Source organism: Dipodomys ordii, unplaced genomic scaffold (genome assembly GCF_000151885.1).
Source record: "Dipodomys ordii isolate 6190 unplaced genomic scaffold, Dord_2.0 Scaffold54, whole genome shotgun sequence".
Lineage (NCBI taxonomy): Eukaryota > Metazoa > Chordata > Mammalia > Rodentia > Heteromyidae > Dipodomys > Dipodomys ordii.
This window is the reverse complement of record NW_012267270.1, coordinates 5,307,969-5,329,023: the sequence shown is the minus strand read 5'-3', so window position 1 is coordinate 5,329,023 and position 21,055 is coordinate 5,307,969. Positions and strand designations below refer to the sequence as shown.

Genomic DNA, 21,055 nt, shown 5'->3' with positions numbered 1-21,055 from the left:
GAGGGGCGTGGGGAGCGCGGCAAGCAGAGGCTGGGGCGCGAGGACCCCGATTAGAGCCAGCCCTTGTTACATAGGCTTCTCCGTTTCAAGGTAAACACTCTCCCCTGAAGACCGTTTTAGGATGCACAGGGCTGCACACTTCATTCTTTTGGGGGAGGTGGGGTGAAGTGGGCAGTCGTCCTGGAATTTGAACCCAGGGACTCCTGTTTGTTAGGCAAGTATTCTTTTTTTTTTGGGGGGGGGGTCCGGTCATGGTGCCTTAACTCTGGGCCTGGGCGCCGTCCCTCAGCTCTTCAGCTCAAGGCTAGCACTCTACCACTGAGCCACCTTCCCAGCCCCTCTGTGAGACTCTTAACTCCAATAAACCACCTGAAAACTGGAAGTGGTGCTGTGGCTCAAGTGGTAGTGCTCACCTTGAGCTGAAGAGCTCAGAGACAGTGCCCAGGCCCAGAGTTCAAGCCCCACTACAAAAAAAAAAAAAAAATCTGGTAAGCTGAACTTGACAACGTAGAATTTGTCCTTGAAGTGTCCTGAGCTGAGATTTGGCTGCTCACACTGTTATATCCTAGCTACTCAGGAGGCTGAGTCTCCTGGGACCTCAATATCTCAGACTCTACTATATTAGCTTTGGAACCCCCTATGTCTGCCTCCTGGGTCCCCAGTATCTCAGATTCTATCTTAGTCTGTTCTTAAGGCCCCAGAAATCCCTACCTCTGTCTCCTGGACTCCCAGTATCTCAGACTATCTCAGCTTGAGGATCCTGTGGTTTGGAGCCAGCCTGGGCAGAAGCTTTGAGACTCTTAATTCCAATTAACCAGCAAAAGCTAGGATGTATAGGCTCAAATGGTAGAGTGCCAGCTTTAGTGGGGAAATCCAGGCAAGAACACAGGCTCTTGAGTTCAATCCCCAATACAAGCACAAAACAAAACAAGTCAACTTCTCAATCAGGCTGACCTAGATTATCTAATTGCCCTAATTACTTCCCATCCAAATTTTTCTATCATCCCTATACCCTAGCCCAGCAATTTTTCCCCTAAAGCATCAAACCTTCTAAAACATGGTTGCACAGCCTAGGCACACTATTGACATTTGTGGCCAGGTGAGTCCTTGTACATTGAAGGAGGACTAGTGGCTGCCTGGCTGGACAACCTATTGTGACAGCTGTCACCATCTCTAGACTGCCAGATGTCTACCCAAGGTCTCAATAGCCCCAGGTCGAGAACCACTGTTCCGACATATGATCTAATGTGTTTGTTATTTGTCTCTTACCACTGAAATACAAGCTCCATAGGACAGGTAATACGTGTGTTTTGTTTACTAATGTGTCCTGGTTGTTAAATACTGGGCGTAGAAGCTCACACACCTAGTCCCAGTTTACTCAGGGAGGCTGAGGCAGGAGAAACACTTGAGCATAAGCATTCAAAGTCAGTTTGTATAAAACAGTAAGACCCACTGGGCGACGGTGGCTCACGCCTATAATCCCAGCTACTCAGGAGGCTGAGATCTGAGGATCACTGTTCAAAGCCAGCTGGGGCAGAAAAGTCCCTGAGACTCTTATCTCCAATAAACCCCCAGAAAACTGGAAGTGGCACTGTGGCTCAAGTGGTAGAGCACTTGCCTGGAGCTCAAGAGCTCAGAGACAGAGCCCAGGCCCAGAGTTCAAGACCCAGGACCAACCCTCCAGCTACCCCGGGGCCCAGAAAAAAGGGCTGGGAATGTGACTTAATGGTAGAGTGCTTGCCTAGTATGCACAAAGCCCTGGGTTCAATTCCTCAGTACACACATAAACAGAAAAATGCAGAAGTGACCCTGTGGCTCAAGTGGTAAGAGTGCTAGCCTTGAGCACAGAGAGGCTCAGGGACAGCACCCAGGCCCTAAGTTCAAGCCCCAGGACTGGCCTCCTCCCCCCAAAAAATCAGATAGTAAGAAAACAAACAAAAACCCAATAAGATTCCCCAATCTTAAAAAAAAAAAGGCAGAGGGAATGGCTTATATGGTAGAGTGCTTGTCTAATAAGCTTGTAGCCTTGATTTCAATTCCCAGTACTGCTCAAAGAACATACCCTCCCCCCAAAAGTCTAGCTGTTGACCAGGCATGGTGGTATAAACACTCAGCACTCAGGAAGCTAAGGCAAGAGGATGACAGATTGTGTTGGGAGAGAGAGAGAAAAAGAGGGAGGGGGAAGGTAATAAATGAAGCCAGGAACCTATGATCCTAGCTATTCAGGAGGCTGAGACCTAGAAGATTATTATTTGAAGCCAGATAAAGCAGAAAAGTCCAAGAGTCAACACCTCCAATTAGCCAGCAAAAAGCTGGACTGCAGGTTTAGCTCAAGTTGTAGAGTACCACCCATGAGGAAGGAAGCCAAGTGTGCTGAGTTCAAACCCTGGTGCTGACAAAAAAAAAGAGAAAAAAGAAATCAGACATGAGCCACACATGTTGAGCTAAATGAAAAGAAAAAAGCCAAGTATTGGTGGCTCACGCCTGTAATCCTAGCTACTCAGGAAGGAGGCTGAGACTGACAATCAAGGTTCAGAGTCAGCCTGGGCAGGAAAATCCTGAGACTCTTACCTCCAGTTGGCCAGCAAAAAGCTGGAAGTGGAGCAATGGATTAAGTGGTAGGGTACCAGTTTGAGCGAAAAATCCAAGCAAGAGTGTAAGCCCCAGTACTGGCACAAAAAACAAAATTGGGGATTAAACTCAGTGTCTGAGCCATACCCACAGTCCCTGGATAGGGGATCTCAATGAAGAGGATATGGAACTCATATTCTCCATCTTCCTGGAGGTTTAGAATTTGCCAATATAAAGTGTTGGGCAAAATAATGTTTTTTTGGTCGGTCATGAGGCTTGAACTCTGGGCCGGGACACTGTCCACCACTTGAGCCACAGCGCCACTTCCAGCTTTTTCTATTTATGTGGTGCTGAGGAATCAAACCCAGGGCCTCATGCATGCAAGGCAAGCACTCTACCACTGAGCCACCTTCCCAGCCCCCAAATAATTTTTTTGTGTGTAAGACAGTCCTGGGACTCCTTGAATTTAGGACTAACGCTGAGCTTTTGTGCTCAAAGCTAGGGCTCTACCACTTGAGCTACAGTTTTGTTAGTTAATTGGAGATAAGAGTCTCATGGATTGCTACTCAGGAGGCTGAGATCTGAGGATTGTGGTTCAAAGCCAGGCCAGGCAGAAAAATCCCGAGAGTCTTAGCTCCAATTAACAACCAAAAAAAAAAAAAATCCCCAAAAACAAAAACCCGGAAGTGGTGCTGTGTTCAAGTGGTAGAGTACTAGCCTTGAGCTGAAGAATTCAGGGACAGCCCAGGCCCAGAGTTCAAGCCCCATGACCAACCAAAAAGAAAAGAAAAGAGAGTCTCATGGACTTTTTTGCCCAGGCTGACATCAAACCTCAACCCCATAGCTCAGCCTCCTGAGTAACAAGGATTACAGGTGTGAATCAGTGGTGCCTGGTTTGGGCAAAATAATTATTTTTTGATCAGTCCTGGGGCTTGAACTCAGGGCCTGGGTGCTGTCCCTCAGCTCTTCAGCTCAAGGCTAGCATTCTACCACTTGAGCCACAGTGCCACTTCCAGCTTTTTCTATTTATTTGGTGCTGAGGAATTGAACCCAGGGCCTCATACATGCAAGGCAAGCACTCTACCACTGAGCCACCTTCCCAGACTCTCTGAAAGTCTTTTGGCTGGTCTGTTTCTGGGTGTGGAGGAGGCAGCCACTTCTCCAATTTGATGGAACCTGGCCCCAGGGTTCCAGATTTTAGTTTTTCAGAGGCCTGGTTATCCCTTATCCCTAGACCCTGTCTATGGATCTGTATACCCCAAAAGGCAGAGGAAGCATTTTTTGACACCAAAGGCGTTGTATATCATTACTTACTGAAGTATCACCAGACTATCTCATAAGATAGGTTTTATGATTCCTACTTATAAATAGGGAAACTGAGGGCAGGTAACTTACTCATGACTGCATAGACTATAATCCGGGGTATCTAACTCTCCAGTCTGGGTTCCTAATCAGGCCCTCAAACTCAAACCTCCAACCTCCATTCCCAACCAGGCAGTGGCACTTCAGACTGGTCCTATACTTTCCTCCAGTTTTAGTATCTTTTTTTTTGGTCATGGGGCTTGAACTCGGCCTGGGCACTGTTCCTGAGCTCTTCAGCTCGAGGCTAGTGCTCTACCAGTTGAGTCACAGCACCACTTCCAGTTTTTGGGTGGTTTACTGGAGATAAAGAGTCTTGCAAACTTTCCTGTCCAGGCTGGCTTTGAACCATGATCCTCAGATCTCAGCTTCCTGAGTAGTTAGGACTATAAGTGTGACCCACTGGTGCCCGGCTCTTCCAGTTTTAAATCCTGCCATAAGCCTTGGAGCTCAGCCTCCTACCCTCTGGGTCCTGTCCTGATCCCAGGACTCAGGACTTCCAGCCCAGCTCTCAGGCCAGCATGCTGCCTGGTCCTAGAAAACCCCAGCTATGAACAAGTAAGCCTCCTGAGGCCTTTCTCCTCTTCTCTCCCTCCTTTTCTCAGCATCCTCTCCTGGGTGGGCAGTGGAGTGCCAGATTCCTTCAGTGGCCTCCGATTCCCTTCTACTCTCTCCACCCTGCTCCATGTATGCCCAAGGCTGCCCTCTACTATTTGCAGTGCCTGAGGTCTTAGGGCTCTGGCTGATGGACTGGCTTTTCTCAAAGGCAGGCAGAAGGAAAGTGGAGTCTGGGAGCAGAGTAGGGTGGGGGAGTTTACCTTCCTTCTCAGGCCTGGCCAAGGTTGTTGCTACAAGCTAGGGCTCCCGTCTGGCCACCACTTTGTCTTCCTGGCCAGCTGCCTGGGGTCACTGCTGCCCAGGCCCTGGCACTGCTGCTCCTTGGTAGGTTGCTTTAATACTGCCCACGCTTCCTGCCCCATAACACTGTCTTCATTTACCCTATTTGGCTGTGTCATTTGATTCTTGAAAATGCAGTGTGGATACTAGGGTTTGAACTTAATGTTGTCCCTTACCATTTTCTTTTTTTTTTTTGGCTGAAGGTCAGAACTCTACCACTTGAGCCACAGCTTCACTTCCAGCTTTTTGTTGGATAATTGGAGATACTTTCATGGACTTTCCTGCCCAAGCTGGCTTCAAACCACGATCCCCAGATTTCAGCTTCTTGAGTAGCTAGGATTACAGGCCTGAGCCAGGGGTGGCTGGCAGGAGATCTGGTCTTAAACCACCCACTCTTGCTCCTGCCCTCCCATTTTCTTTCTTTTTTCCTTTTTTGCCGGTCCTAGGGCTTGAACTCTGGGCTTGGGTGCTGTCCCTGTGCTCTTCAGCTCAAGGCGAGCACTCTACCGCTTGAGCCACCACAGCACCACTTCCAGTTTTCTAGTGGTTTATTGGAGATAAGAGTCTCATGGCCTTTCCTGCCCAGGCTGGCTTTGAACCGTGATCCTCAGATCTCAGCCTCTTGAGTAGCTAGGATTACAGGTGTGAGCCACCGGCGCCTGGCTTGAACCCATTTTCTTTTTTTTTTGTCGGTCGTGGGGCTTGAACTCTGGGCCTGGGCGCTGTCCCTCAGCTCTTCAGCTCAAGGCGAGCGCTCTACCACTTGAGCTACAGCGCCACTTCCGGTTTTCTGGTTGAACCCATTTTCTAAATCCCAGTAGGACAGACCCAGGCAGGGAGGCCAGCAGCTTACAAAGTTGTCTTTATTGGTTTCTGGCTGCATCACAGAGCATCAGGGTCTATCCCTCCTGGGAAATGTGGCATCTGAAGAGATAAATACTCATTTTGCCCCCTAGACTTTCATAGGGAGAGGTTTCATAAAAATAGTAATATAATAACAATAATAAAGACTGTGATCAATAATAAAACGCCCCCTATATTCCCCTAATACAGTTGGTTGAAGCTTCAAGAAAAAGGAACTCCCTTTCTGGAAAGGGCCAAAGTGGCCCCTTCTAGGGGTCCATCTCCCACCAAGAAGCCCTTATAAATACCCTCCCCATCCCGTCCCTGCCTGGGCAGATTAGCCAACAATGCCGGTCCTGCTACCTATTCCACTAAATCTTGCTCAGGGAAAGGTCCCTGGGCCTGGGCTCTCTCCCAGTTCCCCTCCTTCTACAACTTTCTTTTTATCTCTCCACCTCCTCTTCTCCATCAATCCTCTCTTATCTCTCCTCCTCTGAATGGCTTGTTTCCTTCCAGTTACTACATACTTCTGTTTCCTGTTCTCCACTTCCTCTCCCAGCTTGCCTCTCTCTCACCTCCACTTACATCCTACTTCCTCCTTGCCTGTCTTTTTCTGTGAATCAGACCCTGTCCTCTCCACCCTGACCCTGAGCAGAGACCCTGACATGTCCCACCTTGGCCTAAACAAGGGGCCACTGTGCACATAAGACCCCTGACCTGCTCCCAGGGACTCTGTCCTCCATTCCTCATCCTGACTCCTCCAAACTTCCCAGGGCATGGCACTGGAAAGAAGAGCTTTGGCACTATCATCCCTGGGCTCCAGGGCCATTATATTCCCAGCGGCCAGCCCAGGCTGGGGCTGGTAGCCAAGGGAAAGGCAGGATGAGGACAGGGAACCCAGACCAGCCTCCAGGCATTGCTGCGCCCAGGACCCTCTGACACCAAGTTTCCATGTGTCCCGGACCAGCCGGAGTATGGCAACCCTCAAGTTCTGTGCTCCCTCGTGTCTTTCTGTCCTGGGATGGGGCGGGCCCTGCCAGAGGGCATCAAGGGGAACCCTCTGATTCTGGGGCTAGTGGGAGGCTTCGAGGCCGCTCCGAGACCTGTGGGAGAAGGGAAAGGAAGTCAGGCAGGAAGAAGGGGGAACTCTTTCCTCCCCAGACCAATGCTTCCCAGAGCTTCCCCCTCACCCCATCGCCTGCTGTGACAGGGCCCTGGAAGAAGCTGGGAGGCGGGGTAGAGGCTGGCTGAGTCATTGAAAGAACCTAGACAACTCCTACTCAACCCTGAACGAACCAAAGTCCCGCTGCTTATTCACCCCATTTCACTACCATCATTCAACAAGCAGGCAACAGAATGACGGAGCCCTCCGATGAACGAGAAAGAAACCATAGGAAGGGGTAGATGGACAGTGTGCACCTTCTTTGAAGGTGATGGTGGCGCAGCCTAGGTGTTAATAGAGGACAGAGAAGTAGCAAAGCAAAAGTCAGGCCAGGGTGGCTCAGGCCTGTAGTCCTAGTTTCTCAGAAGGCTTAGAGCTAAGGTTCAAAGTTCAAAATCATCCAGGGCAGGAAAGTTCATGGACTCTCATCTCCAAATAAACACCAAAAACCAGAAGTGAAGGTGTGGCTCAAGTGGTAGAGTCCTAAGTCTTGAGTGAAAAAAATCTAAGGGATAGTGCCCAGGCCCTGAGTTCAAGCTCTAGTACCAGCACAAAAATAAAGTAAGTAAAATAAATAAATGAATAAATAAATGGGCATAGTAGCCTACAGCAGTCCTGACTATTCCAGAGGTGAAGACTGTGAGTATCAAGGCTCGAGGACAGCCTGTGGAAAAAAAGTTAACAAGACTCCATCTCCACAAGCCACTTGGGTATGGTGGCATGCACCTGTGATCCCAGCTAGGCAAGAGACAGAGGTAGAAAAATGGAGGGCTTAATAAGGCTGGCCCAAACACAAATGTGTGATCCTATCTGAAAATTCAGCAAAATGGGCTAGGAGCATGGCTCAAGTGCTAGAGGGCCTGCCTAGCAAAAAAAAAAAAAAGAGGCTCTGAGCCAGTACAAGATAGATATAGACAGGGGCTGGGAAGGTGGCTCAGTGGTAGAGTACTTGCCTTGCATGCATAAGGCCCTGGGTTTGATTCCTCAGCACCACATAAGCAGAAAAAAAAGCCGGAAGAGAAAAAAAAGCCGGAAGTGGCGCTGTGGCTCAAGTGGTAGAGCGCTAGCCTTGAGCTGAAGAGCTGAGGGACAGCGCCCAGGCCCAGAGTTCAGGCCCCATGACCGGACCAAAAAAAAAAAAAACCAAGACAGATAGACAGATGATAGAAGATAGATAGATGATAGATAGATAGACAGATAGACAATCTCCCAAGAGTTCCCCATTGGGGCATTCCTCCACAGGCCAGGCCCTGTGACAAACATCATCACCTCACACAGGCCTCAGGGTAACCATTCATTTTATGAGACATACTCAGGGAGGCTGACCTCCCTGCTGGGGATGCACAGGTAGAATGGAGAGTTTAGTCCTCTCTAGGTCAGGCTGACTCCCGCAGGTAAGTCTGCTTGCCTATAGGTTCAGCTAGTTCTCTCTGGCTTCCTGTGAAGGCAGTGCAAAACAACTGTTCCTTCTTGAATGGGGCACGGAAAGCCCCGCCCCCTCACCTGTATCAAGGACCCAGCGGGGCTCAGCAATCCCTGGGGGCAGGACACTGATTCGCTCGACAGTGATGTCCAAGGCTTCCTCTTCACTGCTCCACGAGCAAGGATGGCAAGGGGGGAGGTGGGAGAGCAACAACAACAAAATGCCTGAGTCAGACTTGGGGGGAAGTCCAAGAAGGTGGAAATTTGGGGGAGGTGTGTGATAGTGTGGGGCTAGCCTCACTGTGGTCTGCGTCTCCAGGGAGTCCGTCATTGCCAATGGACACTGGGCGACGTGGTGTCTCAGAGAAGCTGTGCGGCCTCTGTGAGCTGGAGCCGCGGGCCCCTCTTCCCTTCTGTTCTGGAGCCTGCCAGGGGACAGATGAGGGGTTGGGACCTTGAAGCACAACAGGTTAGGGAAGATGAACAGGGATTCCGGTTTATCAGAGGGATGAGCCACAGGCCTCAGCATCCGGGTAACCACAGAGGCCTGTGATTGGCCAGCATCATCAACAAGGCTGGTGATTGGCTCTGGAGGACTCACCCGGGGCAGGTCCTTCGCACTGGGTTTCCCATCAGTAGGGCCCACGTGCACCAGGTGGTTGAAGTTGGTGGGCGGTGAGATGAGCTTGGAGCGCACAAAAGGATCCTTTAGCATCTCTCTGAGGGTAGAGAAGGTGTAAGGATCCTGGTAGCAAAGCTCAGTCCTCCCTGGCCCTCCATGCCCGCCCCAGAATGGCAAGGCCCGCCCCTGGGCCGGAAAGTCCCGGCTGGCCACAGCCAGTTTTGGCACCTGCGCTGCTGCTGTCGCTGCTCATCCGACACCCGGAAGAAAAAGTGGCGCTTGCTCTTGGTGCGGAATAGCTGGCGCCGGCTGTTGTCAGTGAGGTCGGGGATGTCAAATTCATCCTTCTCTGTGAGAAAACCTGGGAGGTAGGGGTTGCTCACAAGTCCCCAGAGCCCCAGGGAGCTGGGGCTCAGGGTCAACCCCCGCCCTCCCGCACAGCTGAATGTACACACATACACACACTTGGACTGGCACGCACTCCCTTACCTGCCAATGGGTTCCTGAGGTAGGTCAGGCGGATCTTCTCGGTGCCATAGAGGAACAAGGAGCCCTCTAGATTCAGGGGCCGCACCTGAAGCAGCAGGTGCAGAAGTCAGGCGGTGGCACTCAAGCTCACCCCAGTGCAGCCCCCCGGGGTCTGGGCAGGCCTCTACCTTCTTGAGCGGCACGGTCTGAACCCATTCCGCTCTCCTCACGTCAAACACATCAATGGAGTTCTCACTGAACACTGTCAGGTAGGGGGCTGCGTAGCCTGCAGGTGAGACACCGCCTATTCTGTGCCGCTCTTGGCAAGCCAGGGTGCCTCTGGAGCTCACTTCCTCCAGCAGGGCTCCAGCAGGAACACCCTGAGTCCTGTCACAGCACAAAGGTCCTTCTGAAGATTCTTCTAGTTGCCCCACCCAACGCTACTTAGAACAGATGAGATAAACAAACTGCAGAACACTCTCTGAGTCCCACACAGCTCTAAACCCTCCCAGGGTTTGTTCTCCCTCACTTCTCCAACAACTCTGAGTAGGAGCTATTAACACCTCTAACCTAAGGATGAGGGAATGGAAACCCCAGAGCCAAGTTACGGCCAAGGTCCCCCAGCTGGAGAGGGAGAGCCGGAGGCAGTTTTGGCTGAACATCCCTGCTAGCCCCGCCCACAGGCCCCACCTTATGGGAGTCATGGTTCAGGAAGCAAGTTCTGGCTGACTCTCCCAGGTCTTGCCCCAGCACACTTGTTACTTAGGAAGGTATCAGATTGTCCCTGCCTCATTCATTCATTCCTGAAGACATCTGGAGCTCCTAAGCACTTGCTTAGAGGTTGGTGCTAGGTGTGGATAAAGAAACCATACCTCTCCCTCTCCTCCTCGGCACACCAGGCCATCATGAAGATAATGATAAGATCTGAGACAGAGCTCTGAATAAATAGGCTGGGGAGCCTGGGTCACACCTGTGATTCTTGCTACTCAAGAGGCTGAGATCTGAGGATCAAGGTTTGAGTCCAGCCCAGGCAGACAAATTTGAGAGACTCTCATCTCCAATTAGCCAGTCAAGTCAGGAAGGCACTCAAGAGGAACCACGAACAGTCACCCAGGACACAACAAAGCCTCCAGTGTGAAGCCCAAGAGTTTGGGTAAGCCAGACACAGATGGCTCAAGCCTATAATCCTAGCTACTCAAGAGGCTGAGATCTGAGGATTGTGGCTTGAAGCCAGCCCAGGCAGAAAAGTCCGCAGGGGACTCTTATCTTCAATTAACTACTCAAAAACCAGAAGTGGCATTGTGGTTCAAAGTGGAAGTGCTAGTCTTGAGTAAAAGAGCTCAGGGACAGCACCCCGGCCCTGAGTTCAAGCCCCACAACTGAAAAAAAAAAAAAAAAGAAGAATCTGGGCAGGACCCTGCCTTCCTCTGATGCACCACAGGTACCTTCCCCAATGCAGATGTGCTCTTCACCAGCCTTACCCCAGCCCGTGGGGGCCACTGGCCACAGTAGCTCATGGCTGCGTGACTTGCGGCCAGCGCCATCCACGTAGACTCCGGCCGTGGAGAAGAGCAGCAGGAACTCATTGAGGCTGAGCTCCACGGCGCCCAGAGCCTCCCCCAGACCCCCACGGGATGGTGGCAGCTCCTCAGGGACCAGGCCAGCCCCTAGTGCTAAGGGTGCAGCCTCGTTGAGCAGCGGGTAGAGTGCGAAGGTTCCAGCAGCACCCACGCACAGCCGGTCGCCCAGCAGCCCCAGGCTCTGGACAGGTGCGGGTGCCTGCAGCTCCCGGATGCGCCGCTGCCAGGGCCCTGGTCCCGGCCCCAGCTGGTAGCAGAGCACCTGGCGCTTGACAGCCACACAGAGCACGGCGGTCCGGGCCTGCAGGATACGCCCTGCTGCCAACACCTGGCAGCCTCTGGACTCAGGGATCTTGGTACCCGACGCTTCACAACTCTCAAGTTCCGCCAAGGCAAAGAGGCGCACGCTGGGACCTCGGCCACACAGCACCACCAGCAGGCCCGCAGCGGGGCTCACGGCCAACCGCTGCACCCGCCGGCAGTCCCCCACCTGGAAAATGTCTGCGGGGTTGGTGAGAGACAGCAAGAGTGGGTGAGAAGCAGCCCACCTCCTCTTCGGTCCCCTGGGGCTGACTCCGCCCACCCCCACCCCACTCCAGCCCTGCGTGTACCATTGCTGTGCAGGTGAATCACAAAGAGCCCCTCCTCGGTACCCAGGGCAAGCCGCTCCTGGTCTGATAGAGGGAGGGAGAGGGTCAGGGGTCAGAGAGGGCCCAGGACCACCTTGTTGACTGGAGGAGCCTCAGTTTCTCTTGCAGTAACAGGGAGGGGTGCTGATCTACCCCTGGTCCCCCAGCACTGGCACCTTTCCTCCTATAGCTTAGACCCTGCTCTTCTGGGGAAGGACCTTGGGGACAGGGGTCAGGGTGGTCAGGTCACCTCCTGGAGCCTCAGTTTCCCCTTATGTACACAGAGCTGCTATGAGTAGCCAAGCAGAGCCCCTTGCTCAATAAACACCCTTATGTCTGCTGGCTCCTAGATCCTCCCGGGGCCCAGCTCAGCCTGTCCTGTGGCCCCCACCCTGAGGGGCTGCCTGTAGGCTCAGTTATGTAGGTCCTGCTCAGGCCTTATGTCATCTATTGATCCATGTGACACATGTTCAGAGGCTCCAGGAGGCTCTGGGGCTGCCCCTGTCATCCAGCTGCTCGTAAGACAGCCAGAACAAGGACTCTCCATTTCCTTGTGATTCTTTCAGAAAGAGCAGAACCTGAGGCCTAGAGAAATGATGTGACAGGAAGCCAGGCCCCCTTAGCCCCTGGCTCTTCCCACAGCTCCACCCGGAAGACAGCTGAGGGGATTCCTGTGAAAGGCTGAGCACCCAGCTCATGGCTTCATCTTCGTGACTGGCCTGGTCAGCCCCTCCCTGCCCCCTGCTCAGACCACCTCCTTTGGGGTGAGGCTCACCAATGATGGCGGCGCACAGAGTATGGGGTAGCAGTGGCAGCCCGTTGTCGTAGGCCTCCTTGAGGGTGTACACGGGCCGCGGCCGGGGCCGAGTGTCCAGCAGCAGCCTCTGCAGCTCGCCCAGCACCTGCAGCCAGCGCTCCCGCTCCCCCTCGCTCTCGGCCAGCAGCAGCACAGTGCATGTGGTGGGGGGCACTGTTAGCTGCGAGGCCGTCACCTGTAGACAAAGAAGCCAGGCTAAGGGGCTGAAGGCCAAGAGCCAGCCTTCCATTCTCCTTCTCTTCCTCTTCTAGCTGGTGTTGTTAGCCAGGACTGCATGCTGGGGTGGCAGACAAGCCACACGCGCAATCCCACAGCCTCATGATCTACGTAATGGGGGAAGGACTGTGTAAGAACACAGTAAGGATCCTTCATCAGGATGAGTACCATAGGGGAGGGGCTGGGGCCTGGTGATTCTGTGCCAAGGGGAAAGAAGGACCAAGAAGGTGATAAAATGCGGGTGCGAGGCATTCTGGGAAGCCGTGGGAGCTCAGATCCATGGGGCTTCAAGGCCTTAGTCTAGAGCCCCTGAGGGCACCAGGGAGCCATCCAAGAGTTTTAAACCAGGCAGGACAAGGCTGGATTCCCAAGTGGCAAGCTCAGGGAGGTTGCAGGATGAGAGCTACCATGTGGAGCCATCCATGTGGGCAGAGGGGGCTGGCCAAGGGGCAGCTGAGTGGTGGTTGGGTCCATCCTGCTCAGAGCACTTACCCTAAAGATGCGAGGCAGGTCTCTGGATTGAGCGTGGATGACATCTGAGGCCAGGACAGGGGTGGCTGAGAACTGGGGATCCCTGGGGAAAGTCACAGAGCATGTCTGAGATTGGGCTGGATTACCCGGATGTCTCCTCTACCACTAAGCCTTGCCCCCATCACCCACCTCAGATCCAAGGCCTGCAGGAGGGCCCCGCTTGCTGGGTTGACCCGAGGGTCCGGGGCATCAAACAGCAGCAGACGGGAATCACTCAGGGCGGCGTAGACCCGCTGCCAGCCCCGCCGTACACCCGAGGGCCGTGGCACCTGTTGGGGGGAGGAGGCGGATGTGGAGGGGTGCACACGTCCTAGACACCCTCATCTCTCCTCCTTGTCTCCTCACCCACAGCTCACCGACAGGAAGCCCTCAAAGGCAGTTCCGGTGCCCGTTTCCGGGTGCACCCCTAGGGCTGTTCGGAGGAGGTCGGGGGGCACAGGGCAGGGTGGGGCCTGGGGGGCACAGGCTGAGTGACAGAGGTAGCCGCAGGCTGTGGGGAGAACAGAGAAGTCAGATGGGTGAGACTGGGTGAGGGCAGCCTGGGATAGGGACTTGGGCCTTCCCAGGTCCGTATGGTTGAGGCCAGGGGTGCCTGGATTGTCATCACCCATTGCTCATCAAGTGAGAAGACTGAACGGTGGGAAATTTGACCAGTAACCCTGATTTGAATGCAACTGTCTTTGGATGGGTGTCAGGGTCACACGGGGGAGGGGGGGCGCTGAGGCAGGAGCACTTGGGGGAGTTGTTTTTTCTTGTCTGTCATAGGGCTTGAACTCAGGGCCCAGGCACTGAGCTTCTTTGGCTCAAGGCTAGTGCTACCACTTGAGCCACAGCGCCACTTCAGGCTTTCTTCTGTGTATGTGGTACTGAGAAACCGGGCCCGGGGCTTCCTGCATGCTAGGCAAGCACTCTACCACTGAGCCACCTTCCCAGCCCATGGGCAGGGGGTAGGGTGGGGTGGGAGGGGCGAAACGGAGGAGTTGCCGTTCTCACCGTCACAGCCCAGGCCTTGGCGGCCCAGGCCTAGCATCAGCGAGGTACAGCAGAGACACTTGGTAGGTGATGGGAAGCTCCGGGGACGCAGTGTATGTGAGCCAGGCTGTGGAGGGCAGTATACCATCACCCACGACTGCCGTGGCCTCCCAGGGCAGGGTCTGTGCCCCATCCCAGAGCGGCCAGGCCAACAAAGGGTTGAATCAGGTATGGCGCTGACTTGGAGCCCCAGTGAGTCAAATTCAATGCCAGGGCAAGGAAGGCCCTGGGCTCAATCCCCAGTATCCCAAACACATAGAAAAACTTGCAGATACAATTAGCACACTAAATGGGGTCTGCTAGAGATGATGCTCCATTCCCCCTCACCCCCGGTGTGTGGGGTGGGGAGGGCAGCAAAATCCAGCACGCAAGAGTTCTGCTGAGTGGCTAGCTTGGTGCCCTACCCCACTGTGCCCCTGTAGGCACTAACCTTAGCAAGGGGACCTTCTGCAGGGGTGGTGGTAGCGGCAGGAGCTCTGGGGAACACAGCCTGCAGGGGTAGAGGGGTGGTGGTGAACAGTGAGAAGGCACAGTTCGAGCGGGGTGTGGTCCAGTTCCCTGGGCATTCCCCCATCCTTACCCCCATACGCAGGCTGCGGCGGCCCTCGGGCCTCAACTCTGGCTCTGTTCCAGGCCGTGGGGCCTCTCCTGAGATGCCAGCGTCCTTGGCAGAATCCTTCTGGAGATGGGCAAGGGACAAAGTCCAACCCCACCCTGCCCCAGTGCCTTCCTCCAGGATTCCTCTCCACTAGCGGGTTCTTACCTCTGTGTTCCAGAAGGAAAGGAAGGGAATGAGGGAGCCTGAGGTCTTGGTGTCTGCAGAGAGAGGACATGTGTCATTGGAGGTGGGGGTCCGTGCACTGAGGAACCTGGGGCCAGTGGGGGCCTCAGTTCTCATCTCTGTAAGAGGGGAGGGGTGACCACGGCTGGGGGACTGGCCCAGTGGGGTCCTAGGGCAAGCAGCAGCATCTGGGACAGCAGTCACAGGACCCCCCCCCCTGCGGGGAGTTGGCACAGGGAGCACTCACCCCCTGGCCCACGGACCCGCAGCTCCTCACGCAGCTCAGCCACCTCCTGCTGCAGGGCCTGGCTCTGCTTCTCAGCCTCCTGCAGGCGTCTGCAGTAAGGAGATAATGGTTCACCATTGGCCTTGTCCATGGCTCTGGTCCCCCCCAGAGCCCAATCCCTGTCCTCACCGTTCTGCCTGCAGCTGGGCCTCCTGCACCTGTGTCAGGCGCTCCTGCAGACCCTGCTTGGCGCGGATCTCAGCCTCCAGTGCTGACTGCAGCTCCAGCCTGGCCGAGGCCTCCATCTTCTGCAGCCGCCGGGCCTTCCACTGGTGGTCCTGGTGGCCAAGGGATACCCCAGTAAGGCACCTGCTGGACCCCCCCCCACTGCCTCAGAAACTTCTTCCCCCCCAAAGCAGGCAACTGTCCATGCCATCTGGCCAGGCCCAATGCGCTGCCACCCTCACCGCAACCTGGAGGCTTACCATGGGCCGCGTGGGGAGTGTCTGGGTGCCCACATTCCGCAAGGACTCCAGCTCCTCGGCCATCTTAGTGGCCAGGGCCTGCAAGTAGCCCCTGGAGACCTTCTCATCATTCACCCTGAATGGGATGGGGCTCTGCGTCATGGGCTGGGCCCAGCCCTATCCAGGCCCCCACTATGCCCACCCCCAAAGGCTCAGCCCTGGTGACACCCACCAATTGAGGATGTCTGCGATCTGAGCCTCCCAGTTGCTCTCCGTCTCCCGTCTTTCGCCCTCCAGACGCCGCTTGCTCTGAAGCTCCTGCTCCAGCTCTTCCACCAGCTGGAGGCCAGGCAGAAGGTGAGTTCTGGGGACCCTCGCAGCCTCCCCGCAGCTCCTTCCACCCCTGTGAGCCTCACCAACACAGTCCCTCCACATCTGCTACAGTGACCCAGAGCTCTGCCTACCCGCCCTGCCAGACGCCCAACATGCCCTCTTGCTCATGTGTCCTCCACCCGGCTCACCCGCTCTTGCTCCCGGCTCAGCCGCTGGTTCTCTTCCTGCAGCCGGCACAGAGCCTCCTCCTTCCCGCTGCTCATGGGGAAGAAAAGGCCAAGGAGGAGGTGCTGATATGCTTCCCAGCCCAACCTGGCCCTGCCCTGTCCTGCCGCCCCCCCTTTCCTGCTGGCCACTCACCCTCGGCTGCAGGCCTGCTCTAGCTGCTCCTTCAGGGCTGCCACTTCCTGCCTCAGCAAGGCCTCCTGAGACCCCCCTTCCGGTGGTCCCGTGCCGTTGGTCTCACAGGCTGTGTGGACAGTCTTGAGGATGTGGAAAGGGGTCAGCCAGGGACTCAGCGGCCATGGCCCACCCTGAGGCACAGGCCTGGCTCCCAAGGGGCTTCTTACCCCTGGGGTGAGATTTGGTACCTTGGGCCTCAAAGACTCCTTCTCAAGGCTTTGCTTGTATTGTCCCTGGAGTCGTGTCACCTCCTGGCACAGGGCAGCCACCTGGTCCTCCAGCTGTCATTGATGCGAGGCAGGTTAATGCGGACCTGGCCCACCCCAGCTCTTCTGCCCCACCATGCCACGCACCCACAGCTTCCCCAGCCACTGAGGGTCAAGAAGAGGCTGTGGCCGGCACCGATGGCTCACACCTGTAATCCTAGCGACTCAGGAGGCTGAGATCTGAGGATTGCAGTTCAAAGCCAGCCTGGGCAGGAAAGTCCGTGAGACTCTTATCTCCAATGAACCACCAGAAAACTGGAAATGGGGCTGTGGCTCAAGTGGTAGAGTACTAGCCTTGAGTTGAAGAGATCAGGGACAGTGCCCAGGCCCAGAGTTCAAGCCCCGTGACTCACACAGACACACAGACACACACAGAAAGAGGCTGTGGTCTCCCAGTGCCCCGCCCCACCCATCTCATCCTTGAACCAGCTCTTCCCACCTTCATCACCCACCTCCCTGCGTGCATCCTGAGCTTCCTCCAGCTGTGAGCACAGGGCCTCGATCTGGCTGGCTGTGGCTGCTTCTCTGTCATGGGCCTCCCGAAGCCTCTGTAGCAGCTCTTCCTGACGGCCTTGGGCTCTGCGCACCTCCCGAGTCTGGACCTGTAGCCCTGCCCGCACCTCAGCCAGCTCCTGGGGGCCAGGGCAGGAAGACAAAGCCCATCAGGGTATCAGCCACTGATGTAGAGCCCCAGGCCATGCACCTGCCTCATGTGACCTCACCTGCTGAAGGCGGTCCTTCTCCTGCTGTAGGTCACTGTCTTGGCTGGGGCTGGCAGCCGGAAGCCCGTCCGTCTGCGACAAGGAGGCCTTGTTGTCCCTCAGTATCTCTGTCGGGAATAGTCACTGAGACCCGGATGTACCAACCAACCCAAACTCAATCTAATACTCCAAGCACAAGATTCAGAGCCTTCCCTACAGTGGTCTCCCTAGGTCATTTTCCATGGGTAGGCTTAGAATAGTTAAGTTACTTCCCTCAGAACACACAGCAGGTACAGAGCAGAAGCTCCAAGAGCCGGGGACCTCGGGTTCGTTGAGATGGGAAGGGGTACCTGCTAGTCTCTCACGCAGACTCTGCACCTCCTTCTGCAGCTGTGCCAGCTCCTGGGACTCTGAGGGGCCGGGCGGGGCCTCTGACAGGACAGTCCCATAGGTGAGTGTCCAGGTCTGCAGTAAAGCACCTGGGCCCACACACCTAGCCCCCATCCTGTTGTTCCTGTACCTTGAGGTTTCCAGCTCAGCTCGACCTTCCCCTGCTTCCGCTCTGGGGCAGCCACAGGCTCAAAGCTGCTGTCAGGACCAGGACTGGGAGAGGACAGAGGAAATACACGTTGGCAGAACCCAAAGCCCCCTCCACCCTCCTGCATCCACTCATTCACTCATCTAAGAGATACCCAGCGCATGCTGGTTCCGTGTCCCAGGCCCCGGTCTCCTGAAACTGCCCTTAGGAGACTCCAGGCCCCTGCCATCACAAGCTGTGACCTTGGACATCATCTAGCTCATCTGAGCCTCAGTTTCTCTCAGAAAAAAGAAGATAACAATACAGCCTCTTCCTGCTGGTGAGGGCTGCCCAGAGTGCTCCTTCCATCTGGAGCAGCCCAGGCTCCTGCTGGCCCCATGAATGCTGATCCACCTGCCTATTTTACAGAGGCACAAAATGAGACTCGAACAGCAGGGGCCTCTCACACTCCAGGCCTCTGACTATGAGTCTAATACATTTGCAGTGCTGGGCAGCCGCATGCCACAGCATGGCCACAGCTAGACCCGGACACTGAGGCTCAGAGCACATGTCACATGCAGTGGTCTGGAAGCCCTTTGGTCCCCTTTCCCAAGATCTGTATGGGGTATGTCCCTAACCTGGCAGCAGGGATGTGAGAAGCAGACTTACCTGCCTGAGGTATAGGTGAAACCCACGAATGGCAGGTGGTGGCCTGAAAAGGCCCCATGGGAGGGTGGTGGCAGGGTCTCCTACAGAAAAGGGAAGGAGAGTCAGAGTCAGCAGGCATGGCTTCCAGCTTAGGCTGTTCAAGTGTAAATTTGACACAGCCTCTACTAGAATGGTAGAGGTGCCACACGTCAGGCACTGGTGGTTTATGCCCACAGGAGTCTGAAACCTGAAGAAACACAGTTCAAAGCCAGTCTGCGCAGAAAAGTCCAGTTAACCAGAAAAATGCCAGACTAGAGAAATGATTCAAGTGGCAGAACACCAGCTGTGACCAAGGAAGCTGAAAGTACAAGGTCCCAAGTTCAAGCCCCAGTATCAGCACACACAAAAAGGCCTATAACTCCCATGAATCTTTGAGGTCAGGGTCTCCCTGAGGCTCCTTCGTATGAATTCTGGTTAACAGGATGATACCTGAGGTCAAAGGGCCTTCACTTGGTATAATCCGCTTCAGTGCAAGTGAACCAATTCAGATAAATCATAACTCTCATGGACCTTTAGGGTCCAAAGTTCTCACCCCAGCCCAGTGTAACTGCTTTAGAGAACTTCACTTTTTGTTTTTGTTTTCCTTGATTGTGGGGCTTGAACTCTGGGCCTGGGCACTGTCCCTGAGCTTGTAAGCTCAAGGACAGCATTCTACTACTTGAGCCACAGCACCACTTCTTGCTTTTTCCACTTGTGTAGTGCTGAGGAATCGAACCCAGGGCCTCACGCATGCAAGGCAAGCACTCTACCACTGAGCCACCTTCCCAGCCCCACTTTAGGGAACTTCTGGAGGTACCTGCAGCCTGCTAGGGCACACCCTTCTGCTATGCCACTTACTGGGTGGTTAAGGGTGTCGTCGTCCACGTCGAAGTTGGAGGTGTCCATAGGTCCATGCAGGTCAGGGATGTAGGGGGCAGTGGTGGTTGCTAGCCGCTCCCAGTCCACACCTTCAAAGAAGGGGTGGTTCCTGAAGTCATCCAGCCCGCTGCGGCCCAGCCGCTCCTCCTGGCGGCACAGCAGCTGGCGGATGAGGTCCTTGGCACTGGCTGGCACATCAGGCATATCTGAAGGGAACTGCAGGTGGTCCTGTGGGTCAGAAGAGTCAGGTGGGTCAGGGTGGGAGTCCACTTTGGCCCACAGGCATCTTTAATAAAATGTGAGGGTCTCATTGTCCGCCCCCACTGGTATCCCAGAGCCTGGCAGCCAGACCTCATGGTTCATGATCTTGCCGTAGGTTTCCACCAAGGATTCAGCATAGAAGGGCGTTTCTCCAAAGAGCAGCTCGTAGGCACAGACTCCCAGTGACCACCAGTCACACTGTGGGCCGTAGTGACCCTTGCCCTCCTCCATGGCCTGCAGGATCTCAGGGGAGATGTAGTCCGGTGTCCCTACTGCTATCGATGAATCCACCTGCAGCAGTAGTAGGTAGGTGCCATGACACCTTCCAGTTTGGCTAGGCCTACTGACCCCTCGTGATGACCCAGGCCTGAGCCTGGTACTTACTCTCCAAGGGGCAAAGCCACAATAGTGCCGGCCTCCCCCCGCAACCACCCCACCCTGCACCTGGGATCCTAATACTAGGCCAGGATCTCATCCACCTAATGTTCCTGGCTCCTACAGTGAGTGGGGTCCGTACCATGCCACTGTTGTTGAGACGCAGGCAGGAGCCAAAGTCGGCCAGGCGGATATGGCCATTCATGTCCAGCAGGACATTGTCAGGCTTGACATCCCTGGGGGAGGCAGCGAGAGAGAAGTGTTCAATCTGTGTCTGGATGTGAGTTTAAGTAGATGTGCAATGGCACATGAATGCTTATACATGTTCTTTTTTTTTTTTTTTTGCTGGTCTTGGGGCTTGAACTCAGGGCCTAGGTGCTATCCCTGAGCATCTTTTGTTCAAAGCTAGTACTCTACAGCTTGAGCCACAGCTCCACTTTTGGCTTTTTCTGTGATTAATTAGAGATAAGAGTCTCATGGAGGGATGGGAATGTGGCTTAGTGGTAGAGTGCTTGCCTAGCATGCATGAAGCCCTGAGTTCCATTCCTCAGTACCCCACAGACAGTTAAAGCTGGAAATGGCACTGTGGCTCAAGAGGCAGAGTGCTAGCCTTAGCAAAAGAAGCTCAGAGACAGTGCCCAGGCCCAGAGTCCAAGCCCCAGGAGTCTCATGGACTTTTCTGGCCTGGCTGGCTTCAAACTGAGAACCTCAGATCTCAGCCTCCTGAGTAGCTAGGATTACAGGTGTGAGCTACCAGCATCTGGCTTCACATGTGTTCTTGTGTGTACATGCACATGACCGTGGAAGTTAGTGATTCATAGCCAGGAGAAAGAGTCAGTGGCTCACAATTATAATCCTGGCTATTCAGTAGGCTGAGATCCAGAGGACTTTGAGGAGAGCTTGTGTAGAAAAGTCTGCTAGAGGGGGCTGGGAAGGTGGCTCAGTGGTAGAGCGCTTGCCTTGCATGCCTGAGGCCCTGGGTTTGATTCCTCAGCACCACATAAGCAAAAAGAA

General features: G+C 54.7%; 1 protein-coding gene across 1 annotated transcript in view; it reads right to left on the bottom strand.

Moving 5' to 3' along the window:
* Positions 1-5,673: 5,673 nt before the first annotated feature.
* The window catches only part of Cdc42bpg (CDC42 binding protein kinase gamma (DMPK-like)), a 20,170-nt gene continuing 4,788 nt past the window's right edge, over positions 5,674-21,055 (bottom strand). Inside the window, exons 6-37 of the mRNA XM_013021187.1 lie at positions 20,184-20,277; positions 19,757-19,957; positions 19,385-19,633; positions 18,509-18,588; positions 17,843-17,925; positions 17,673-17,753; positions 17,344-17,450; positions 17,074-17,253; positions 16,544-16,636; positions 16,314-16,435; positions 16,142-16,208; positions 15,853-15,959; positions 15,642-15,756; positions 15,346-15,494; positions 15,178-15,266; positions 14,913-14,965; positions 14,730-14,828; positions 14,580-14,639; positions 14,111-14,216; positions 13,474-13,607; positions 13,247-13,386; positions 13,079-13,160; positions 12,329-12,545; positions 11,536-11,598; positions 10,826-11,425; positions 9,533-9,630; positions 9,366-9,450; positions 9,105-9,225; positions 8,856-8,973; positions 8,556-8,679; positions 8,336-8,421; positions 5,674-6,773 (exon numbers count right to left, since the gene is read on the bottom strand). Coding sequence (XP_012876641.1) covers positions 6,717-6,773; positions 8,336-8,421; positions 8,556-8,679; positions 8,856-8,973; positions 9,105-9,225; positions 9,366-9,450; positions 9,533-9,630; positions 10,826-11,425; positions 11,536-11,598; positions 12,329-12,545; positions 13,079-13,160; positions 13,247-13,386; positions 13,474-13,607; positions 14,111-14,216; positions 14,580-14,639; positions 14,730-14,828; positions 14,913-14,965; positions 15,178-15,266; positions 15,346-15,494; positions 15,642-15,756; positions 15,853-15,959; positions 16,142-16,208; positions 16,314-16,435; positions 16,544-16,636; positions 17,074-17,253; positions 17,344-17,450; positions 17,673-17,753; positions 17,843-17,925; positions 18,509-18,588; positions 19,385-19,633; positions 19,757-19,957; positions 20,184-20,277 — 4,060 coding nt within the window. The 3' untranslated portion in view covers positions 5,674-6,716. The remainder of the gene's footprint in view (positions 6,774-8,335; positions 8,422-8,555; positions 8,680-8,855; positions 8,974-9,104; positions 9,226-9,365; positions 9,451-9,532; positions 9,631-10,825; positions 11,426-11,535; positions 11,599-12,328; positions 12,546-13,078; positions 13,161-13,246; positions 13,387-13,473; positions 13,608-14,110; positions 14,217-14,579; positions 14,640-14,729; positions 14,829-14,912; positions 14,966-15,177; positions 15,267-15,345; positions 15,495-15,641; positions 15,757-15,852; positions 15,960-16,141; positions 16,209-16,313; positions 16,436-16,543; positions 16,637-17,073; positions 17,254-17,343; positions 17,451-17,672; positions 17,754-17,842; positions 17,926-18,508; positions 18,589-19,384; positions 19,634-19,756; positions 19,958-20,183; positions 20,278-21,055) is intronic.